General features: G+C 41.2%; 1 protein-coding gene across 4 annotated transcripts; it reads right to left on the bottom strand.

The window, feature by feature from the left end:
- Positions 1 to 208: 208 nt before the first annotated feature.
- On the bottom strand, positions 209 to 8,927 carry taf15 (TAF15 RNA polymerase II, TATA box binding protein (TBP)-associated factor). Of its 4 annotated transcripts, none has more exons than XM_034604478.1 (16): positions 8,772 to 8,927; positions 8,032 to 8,065; positions 7,370 to 7,403; positions 7,162 to 7,276; positions 6,346 to 6,409; positions 5,846 to 6,042; positions 5,559 to 5,733; positions 3,936 to 3,970; positions 3,346 to 3,378; positions 3,100 to 3,209; positions 2,781 to 2,910; positions 2,360 to 2,509; positions 2,182 to 2,248; positions 1,985 to 2,070; positions 1,650 to 1,812; positions 209 to 572 (listed from the first exon to the last, which is right to left on the bottom strand). In XM_034604478.1, exons 1-16 carry the CDS (start codon positions 8,779 to 8,781, stop codon positions 533 to 535), a joined length of 1,443 nt encoding a protein of 480 aa, XP_034460369.1. In that variant the 5' UTR covers positions 8,782 to 8,927; the 3' UTR covers positions 209 to 532. The 4 variants fall into 4 exon arrangements, with proteins under 4 accessions (XP_034460369.1, XP_034460371.1, XP_034460372.1 ...); XM_034604480.1 differs by having other exon boundaries at positions 2,378 to 2,509; XM_034604481.1 differs by having other exon boundaries at positions 2,381 to 2,509.
- Between the last annotated feature and the right edge of the window lie 979 nt (positions 8,928 to 9,906).

Raw genomic sequence — 9,906 nt, 5'->3', positions numbered from 1 at the left:
GCACCGCCCCTCTCCCCCCGTCTGAACGGCTCAGCTCAGGGCTGAACACCAGAGGAGAGCAGCTTCCCTCACTGAACATTACTGGACCTCGAGGGTGGAACTCAAATACACAAGTGATGGGAATAAAGTCACAGAAAGCAGGAAGAAAAGATCACAGTTTTTAATTTCAGTTTTGGGAAAGAAAAACAAAAAGAAATGAAAAACAGAACCCAAGTAAAATATTTTATTCGTTCATACAAAACAATGGTACGAAGTCTATCTCACAAAACATTTGCAGCTAGAATCTGAGAAAATTAAAAAGGATGTACAAAGAAATAAGACACAAAAAAAAAAAGAAAAAGAAAAATGACCACATGCTGAAAGGAGCCAATCAGCCCCAGAGTCTCTCCTCATCAGCGCCACACGTCCGAGGATCGCAGTTGGGATTCACCAGCCACACAAATCAGAATATCTGATCAAGCATTCCCGAACTTAACCCTCCCTCTTTCACTGGAGAACTGAAGGGCTGGAATGGTTTCCATCTGTTCAACACTTAGTATGGCCGCTCTCTCCTGTCGTCTCTGCGGTCACCTCTGCGGGGACAAAGGCAGAGGTCTGTCAGTGGCTGTATTTCTAAGAGTCACACATGCACTGTTGTCATTGAATAAACAGTTAAAAAAAAAAAAAAAAAAAAAAAAAAAAAGAGTTAAATAGGATGGCACTAAAATGACAAAGACCTTTAAGGAGCACGAAAACGCAGAGTGAAGGATGTTTGGTGAGGGTGCAGCAGGAATATTAGACAACACTTTTTACATATTTGATTTATTGGTCAAACCTTAGTCATATTTATGAGTCTGGTGCTGGGACTCCACATTATACAGTTTGGAATTTGGTCTCTAGAGCATGAAGTTTAAGCAACATGATTAAATATACTTAGAACAAAATACATACTAAATGCAATAGAGCAGCTTTTCAGCTTTGTTTCTGTAGTCAGTGTCAACCAGCATCAATATTATGCATTTTCCTTTCATACAGTTGTATAATGGCATAGAATTAAAGTTAATACTTATTCTACTGGCCAAAGTGATTAAGTATGATTGAAAAGCTTGTAGGATGTAGATAAATCAATTTAATCAAATCTTTAATTTCTTCTCAATGTTATTTAAACATTTACTATTAATTAAACATAATTGATGACATGGGAAGACAAAATGGATGGATTAAAGCAATCAAAAATTAATAAATTAAGTTAATATCTTTGCTTGCTCATTGACTAGGAGTTTCCGATCAGTGGCACTGCTACGACAGGTACAATGATGCTAACTGAAACTAGATCACATCCTGCACTCCAAATATTTTGTAAATACAATTTAGGAAATTTGACACCTTCTTTGTACCTTTTTCAGGCAAGTAATCTTAATGATTCAAGTCCTTTAAAAGCCTGCAGGTAATGAGTATAAAAGTTCAATTATTTTATAGCTCCTGCAATAACAGCTCACTACAAAGATACAATACACGCTGTATGCAAATTCAGCATTTGTTCACTCATATCAGGCAAACTACACCCTCTTCTGGTCACAGTCAAACCACAACAAAGGCAAAAAAGGTCAAACAGGCTCAGACATGCTGAAGGTCGAGCTTGTATGTGAAATGTGAAAAATGTGACAAACCTTCCCCCCATCTTGTAGCCGCCACCTCCGCCGAATCCTCCACCACCTCCATAGCCTCCACGGTCTCCTCCACGGTCTCCCCCACGGAACCCTCCACGCCCTCTGAAGCCGCCGCCGCCTCTGTCACCACCATAACCTCCACGGCTTCCACGCTCACCACGGTCTACAAAACAAACAAACAAAAAAAGGGAGGATTGTCATTAAACAAGGGAATATGTATCAGGGTTGTCGCTATCCATTTTTGGCATATTGAAATGTTTGATGGAATTTCTTCAGTATATTTTCAATCTTATGTTTTCAGGATGAACAGCTTCTGCAAATAATTAAAAACTCACCCCCTTCAAAACCTCCATCTCCTGGTTTAGGTGCACCGCACTTGTTGCACTCTTGCCGCCGCGCAAAATTCATGTTGCCGCAGGAGCTGAAGAGAGATCAGATGGACATTTAAACCCCTCAACTCTATAAATAGGGCCAGATGAGCCCCTTTCTACTGTGAATTATTCACAAAAACATGAAGCTCCCTTCTACAAACCTGTTGGGACAGGGCCAGTCTCCTCCCTTAATGTCAAAGTTGGGTCCACCACCACGACCTCTGAAACCTTAAAAAAAGCAAAGGAAACAAGTGTTCAAAAACTTTGCAGAAACACCCAACGCTTGACCTCAATTTGGAAACACTATTTGAGCCCAGGGACAGGTCAGTCAGAACACACCTCCTCCTCCACCGCCACCTCCTCCTCCTCCACCACCTCCTCCTCCACCACCTGCTCCTCCTCTCGCCCCTCTTCCACCACCTCTCTGTGTGAACTCAGTTCTGCGGGTGGCAAATGATACTTTGAGGGGTTTGCCTTGAAATTCTTTGCCTGAGAAAAATCAAAAACAATAAACAATCAGTAAATCTGCTTTCTGAAGTGCACAGAAAATCCTGTATGTGAGAACACAAATGTTTAAGTTACTTGCTTTGGAAATTTTTCAGAAACTTCCTGCGAGCAGGGAACTACCCCTCGCCTGAATGTTCCAGACCTTTTCCTGTTGTGTATTTGACTGACTAGGATCTCGTGCTGCGTTCTTTACATTTGAAAGGCAAACTCTAAAAAAGGTCACAACCTTTAAAATATAAGTCAGCGATCTCACCGTCAAACCATTCAATAGCAGCTTTGGCAGAAGGAGGATCGTCGAAGGACACTGTACATTCTCCCTTTGGCAGACCAGTGATCTTGTCAGTGTAGATGTTGATCATTTGCAGTCCAGTCTTCTTGCTCACCTGAAAGCACAACATTTGAATTAATTTCTACACCCATTTGAAGAAGGATTCAAAAGAATTCGGACACTCAACTAAACATTTATCAACTGGTTCAAAGAATAAGTTAACGGGCTCTGTAGTCTAAGGATGTGATATCAATCGAGTGAGAAGAAATTAGTAACAAAATAAAAAACGGATGATTGTAAATACCTTGATGATACCAATCTGCTTGAAGAAGTCGCCGACTTCCTGAGCTGTGACCTCTTCTCCCAGGCCCTGGACAAAAATGGTGTTGTTGTCGGAGTTGTCCACCTCGTTACCTGTGGAAGAAATCAGAGGAGAGGAGACGTCAGTAATGATCTCAGGAGTGACTGCATTTGAATGATTATAGCTGGAGATCATTCAGGTAGATATCAACATTCTGATAGACAACATTGACTGGACAGTCAGTCTCACCTGATTCATCCCTTGAGCTGTAGTCTCGAGAGCCTGTTAAACAGAGGAAATGATGGAAGGGGAAACTTGAGCAAGGAGCCTTAAAAGCTGCATGGTTTCACACAAATCTTTACTGTAATTACTTCATCCCTATCAATGCATAATGATAGAAAGAAAAGTAAACAAAAGTCCATGTTTACAGCTCTCTGATGGGTGTTACCGTGTTACCGTTGCATCACATACCAACAAGAACAAAGTTGTTCTGTTTTTTGCTTTTTTTGAGCTTACACCAGAAATGAAAACCACCAAAATGTCTCCAGTTTTAGAAAGTTTTCCTTCTTCGTCCTGGGAACACCTCTGTCATTTACAATCAGCCCTTGTCTTCATGCAACAATACCATTATTTTACAACTCAGGCTCCATGTGCTTTACCATATCTGAAGTCATTTATGAGAAATCCTGCCAAGAATAACAAGGTGGTGTCCCTTGGGATCTGGACATGAAAATGGTGGCATTCACTGAGTTTTTTTTTTTTATCCCACTTTATTTTCTTTTTTGCTAACTCAAGTTCTTTCTTCCCCCACCGACACAGTTCTGATGCTCGTCACTTACCACCGTAATTTTTGTAGCCACCACGGTCACCACCTCTGCAGAGGAAAAATTGGAGATATGATGGCTTTTCCTTTGTCCCAACTGAGAGCTCAAAGCTCCCCTACATCCCCATCAGTATGCACTCCTGCCAGGGTGTGCGACTATGGTGGAAACGTCTCACACGAGGAATGCATTAGTCTTTGACATTAGAGATTAATGAACAGACGACTGGGCAGCTCTGACTGAACAATCGGGCAGACGGTGAAGAAATTGATCACGTCACCATTCAAAGAAATTTGGTTCCTTCTCTTTTTACATGACCAAATTGGATACCAAGGGCTGTAACACCAGCCAGTTTTTTTTTTCCCGAGGGGCCAAATTGTTTAGAAGGGGTGTAGCAACTGATAAGCAATCTTCCACTTAGTGCGTTTATGAGATCCATTAACTGAGGTCCAAGTTTTAGTTCAATCACTCTGAACACCTGTAGTATAAAATGTAGATCCATGTTAACACAACACACACGTTTGGCCATTGTCAAATATACAATACTTCAATGAAACCTGTTGAATGTGAAGCGGCTGAAGATGTGGCTCCAGGTCTAAAGGCATCGTTTCAGTGGCGTTTCCATTGTTTCAAAAACCGTAATGTGGTCGTTAGCGCAGCACAAGAGTCCACAGTTGAGTTTGTGTTCAGTTGAAAAAGTTGGGCTGCAGTTTCATAAAAACATTGAAAGCAAAAAAAAATCCTCGCTGGTAGGATCCTGATCAAATTATTAAAGTGTGAGTGAAGCTATTGCTGTATTGAAAAGTTTTCTCTGGTTTATAGATAGAAAAATAATACCACTTGGCTTTACACTGTTAACTGCTCTGCCAGAAAGCAAGGCTTTCCAATGGTACCAAGAGGCCTCAAAAACTTCCAAGAAAACGATTTAGTTCCTCAGGAGCAAGGGCAGACAGTAACCTTGGTAAGAAACTCTTTGAATCTCAGATGTGCCATGTTTATAGGTCTTAATAAGGGGGAAACCGCCATTTGATGTGATGGAGTAGATTTCCAGAATCATCCATCTAACTTCAAGACATTCGCATTTAAGTTGAAATGTTGACTCTGAAAATTACTTCCCTCGTCCTGGGTCGACATACAACGGTTCTATTGCAGAATAGATAAAACATGTGCCAATGTCTGCGACAATATTGTTGTAGAACTGGGTCACCGGTGCCTTTAAAGCTCATAATTGAGCAGACATGTTCAGTCTCCATTTACTTTAGACGTCAATCATGGCTGAAAACTCATTAACCACAACTTTCGGGTACATGCGAATATGCATCATTTGATTGTTTTACATCAGCATGTTTCTTATGTTAAAAACTTCACATGGACCAGGATTTGAAAAAAATTAAAAAAAATTAAAAAAAATTAAAAATGTTTAGGAATCTTGAGCAACATGCAGTAGGGAGTGAAAATGATCTGTAGTAAGTTTTGAAAAGAAACAAAATAAAAAAAGACCAGACCTAGAATCTGGAGCAGATTAGTGAAAATCAATTATGTGGATGTTTGCAGTCAACATGTGGTGATGGGCAGTGCAAAAACAAGTCATATCTCAGTGTATGGGAGGTACCTTAGGGGCAGTGGCACTGTGCAACTTACCCCATACCAGAAGGTCCGCCTCTTCCGCCGCGATCAAAGCCACCACGGTCGAAACCACCACTGCGGTCATAGCTGCCGCGATCATAGCCACCACGGCCTCGACCTCTGAAGCCCCCGCCTTCTGAACGATCGCCCTGGTCACGTCCAAACCTGCCCCCCTGACCACCACTTTCACCTAGTGCAGAGACAGATTTAAGGATACCACAACCTGAATTGCTGTTCCATTAATGGGCGCCCACAGAACAGACACATTCGCCCTATTTTATATAAGATCCAGATATTCATACCCTCACTCCATCTTCCATAGCTGCCACCTCCTTGCCCCGGGCTGCCATAGGAGCTTTGCTGTCCGTAACTGGCTGCTGCTGCTCCTCCTCCTGCTGCTGCCGCCGCCGCTACTGGTGGTGGTGCTCCTCCTCCTCCTCCTGGTCCCTGGGCGCCATAGGAACTTTGTTGTCCATAAGAAGACGACTTGTCACCATACCTTAAAGTGGTTTTAGAAAGATCATTACAGTCGGCACAACTGAGATGACAAATATTAGAATCCAATAAGTTGAGACACGTAAGACAACATTAGCAACTAGTCAAGTTAAACTGGATGGCATAATTGATCTGCTGGTTTCCAGGTTGGTTTGCTGTATACTATATTATTGTATTGTTTAATGATCAAAATCTTATAAACTAGATGTTGAGACAGTTAAACATTATACTGTTATTTTGCCATACTGCACGAAATGTCAGTGAAAATGTGAAAAGGTCCATCAATAATGTGGTATTAGTGTCTTACCCAGATGATTCCTGCCCATAATTATCATAGCTCTGTGGCTGTGGCTGAGACTGACCATAACCATCTATGGAAAAAAGAAAGAAATCAAAGAGTCAAATGGAAAGTTTACAATTCTGAGGAATTATCCAATTTCTTTTCAGACATTCCACTCATTAAATATTGTCCCATGGTTTATAAAGACATATCAAATCTAATCAAAATTATTCTAAACTAAAATCACAACGGGAAAGTAAACTAGACGATCACTACCTTACAAAAATAATGTCAGCGTCTCCCATACATGCATTTAGCAGTGGCAGTACACCTACTGAAATATGACCGCCACTACTGAGCCAACTTTTTTCCCCACAAACAAGCACTGGTAGGCCTATCTCAATAATTACTATACCTTCTAATCATTTGATATATAAACAGGAACTTGATACTGTTGGTGACCTAAATAAATTGCGCATTGCGTTTGCATTCATATTTAGATAAAAATGTCAGACATTTAGTGAGTGCCACTTCTCTGTCTGACAGTGAGGCAGAGTCTTAACTCTCACACCCTGGGCCAGCCCCGCCCACACTGACACAGAACAACAGACAGTGAAGCAGTCGGAGGTGAAGTGAAAATGTTTCTGGGTGCACTTTACCTCCGCTACTACAACTCCATCCTAGGAGAAACACTGAATGTTCTAATCTCTCTGGTTTATACAACTACCACATATCACAAATCAAATCAAGTGAAATTTCACAACCGGGTCACATCAACAGTATTGATAAAACCAATACAAAGATTTAAGTTGGGTTTAGGTATGTTATTGCTCCTCGGGTCACCTTCCGTCGCACCTTGCGTCACAGCTGGTGTCGCAGCAGGTGTTGCACCTTGCTGTCCATAGCCAGGATAACTCTGCCCGCTGTAAGAGCCACTGCCATTTCCTTGTCCATAACCCTGTCAGATAGGCCATTTGGACAGTTATCATCACAGAGTGAAAACCGGTTCGACTTTATAATGCTTACAGCCAACAAAGGGTTTGGATCTTACCTGTCCGCCCTGCTGACCGGCATAGGCTCCATAGCTACAGAACACATGAAAGTAGTGAGCTTCCAGTTGTAAGTGCATCAACAACAATACTAAACTATTTATATTGCCCTTTTCAATTACAAAGTGCCTCAAACATAAAAACTAACTTTGCAGTCATGAGAAATAATTAACATTTAGTCGCTCTGTTAGCAGTGTTTCAGATTGGGTATTTAATTAATGCAGGATATTATAAATCTCTTTGTACATGATTAGAACAATCTACACTATATTCTAAGATATTATATTTGATGCCCATGACAATTCAACAAGTCATTAAAAATCTGCTCCTAATGAGCCCAGACCTTGTCTGACATGAAAGTATCAATATCATTGTCAGTAAATTAAATGGTTTATAGTAAAAAAGGACTACAAAACTAATTCAGTGTGTTTTATTTATAGAAATAAACAAAGCCTAACTCACTGAATTCATGGCATCATCATATTTTCCGTTTTACATCTTTTCATACAAGTAGGGGAAATGATCCTGTTTCTGGTATTTGTTGCATTGTTCGTGTGTTATAAATCGTCACGATTAAGAATTTGTGCAATGGTACATGATACCAACATAAAAACATATGTAAACAGTTTATTTGGGGTTTTCCGTGTTATCCTCTGTGCATTACCTTTGTGAACTGCCATGCTGGCCGTAGCCTGAGTCTGAAAGAGAAATAAGTGGTTGAAGATCTGTTACACCGGAAGGGCAACAACGTGTTTGCTAAGGAGTATGAATGTGATTAAGCAGCAGCTGAAGCCGTGCAGGCTGCGAGGCAGAAGTCAGAGAAGTGGGACAGGCCCGTCACCACGCCGGTCTGTGAAAATGGCGGTCAATTTGGTTTCGGCTCGGTGTAAATGTTGAAACGAAACCAACACCGTCATTCGCTGAGCAAATGCAGCTCGCCCACCACGTCGGGTTGCGTTGAGAGACACCGATAAAACACCAACACCCCGTCATGTCACTACATTTCTTCAGGTAGCGCGGAATGTAGCTCAATTAGCAGCACAGACATTATTAGCATCGCTGTAAACAAAGAAACACCGAGATGATACCTCCAGCTAATAGCCACCACACGGCCAGGCTAGTCTACGATGTTCGCATTCACTTACACGTAGCTGTGCGTAAAAATAACAGTAAAACAAAACCACGAAGTAAGCTGAAAACGGAATAAACAGACGTAGCCACACGCTCCGTGAGGCTAGCATAGCTCTGCTAATAAAACACGCACCAGGAAATAGACGGGGCCCTCCCTGCGGCCTCGCGGCTAGCAGCTAAGTTAGCTGCAGCGCTATTCGACCCACTTTTCATTATCAGGCCCCAAAACAAACACAAAACATAAAAAGTAAAATACCCGAACCACCAACTTACCAGTGGCCATTGTGCGCCGTTCTGTTAGTACAGTTATATCGTTTAAAAGAGGTGGATTGGGCCTGTCTGTTTGCTGATTAAAACCCTGCTCGACATGAACGCAGCAGAGAACAGAGCTCGAGTCACTGCGGCACTTCCCTTAATGCTGCTTCTTCCTCTTCCGACCCTAACACGGCGCTCCCGTTCGGCGCTCACCCACACTACCGCCACCTACAGTTAACAGTGTGTATGACGAAAGAGAGACCTTACAAAACCCAAGGAGGACATAGAAGCAGTGTTGACATGATTGTAAGAAGCCAAGGCGGAGGATCTAAAGCCCAAAACTTCCCTCATTATTTATGGCAGAGCAATAAGAAAGCAAACGGCTTCAAAATCCGAGAAATTCACAGAGTTATGTACATTTTAATTGTGGATACACCTGATACTCATATGTATCTGCCTGCTATTTCCAGTCAAATGCAGGTTTAAATAAGATTTAAAATAAAAGTTAAAGGTTGACGCCTTACCTTTTGATGGGTTAAAATACATATTACACAGACGATAGTTAATAGCATATATCAAATACTAACAATTGACTGATTAAGTAGTTACACTTAAAGCAGTTATAGAATCTTAAGTTGACTTTGATGTCACATCCCTTTAGAACTATAAGTTAACTCAAATTATTCTTCAATGCCACTTACCACCTGTAAATACAGAACTACAGGGGCTTCACTTCGCACAGATTGTACAAACTGAACATCAGCCTCGTAATTTTTCAAATGCACTTGCAGCCTCCTGAAAGCAGATACAACTGGTAAGTAGAATTCAACACAGAGTAATGGGTGTAGCTAAGTACATTTACTCAAGTACAGTACTTAGGATGCTTGTACAAGTATCTTAGATTTTTTGTGCTATATATCTCAACTCGACTACATTATTTAATGGTGGAAAATGCTTACATTGCAGGTTAAGAGTTTGAAAAATGTATCTTTGCTTTGTGTAATTTTCCGTACTTTACATCTTTCTGATAATAAATATGTTCCTGCTACAGAACAGTTTCAATGCACGACTTTTTCTTGTAATTGAGAATTTTTCCAATGACTGCTGACTCCAAGTTGTAACCTTCACATGTTCTTCTTCTTGGTCACAGATG

The sequence above is a fragment of the Hippoglossus hippoglossus genome, chromosome 13 (genome assembly GCF_009819705.1).
Source record: "Hippoglossus hippoglossus isolate fHipHip1 chromosome 13, fHipHip1.pri, whole genome shotgun sequence".
Taxonomy (NCBI): Eukaryota; Metazoa; Chordata; class Actinopteri; order Pleuronectiformes; family Pleuronectidae; genus Hippoglossus; species Hippoglossus hippoglossus.
The sequence above is the reverse complement of the archived record's forward strand: the minus strand, read 5'-3'. Positions and strand labels throughout refer to the sequence as shown.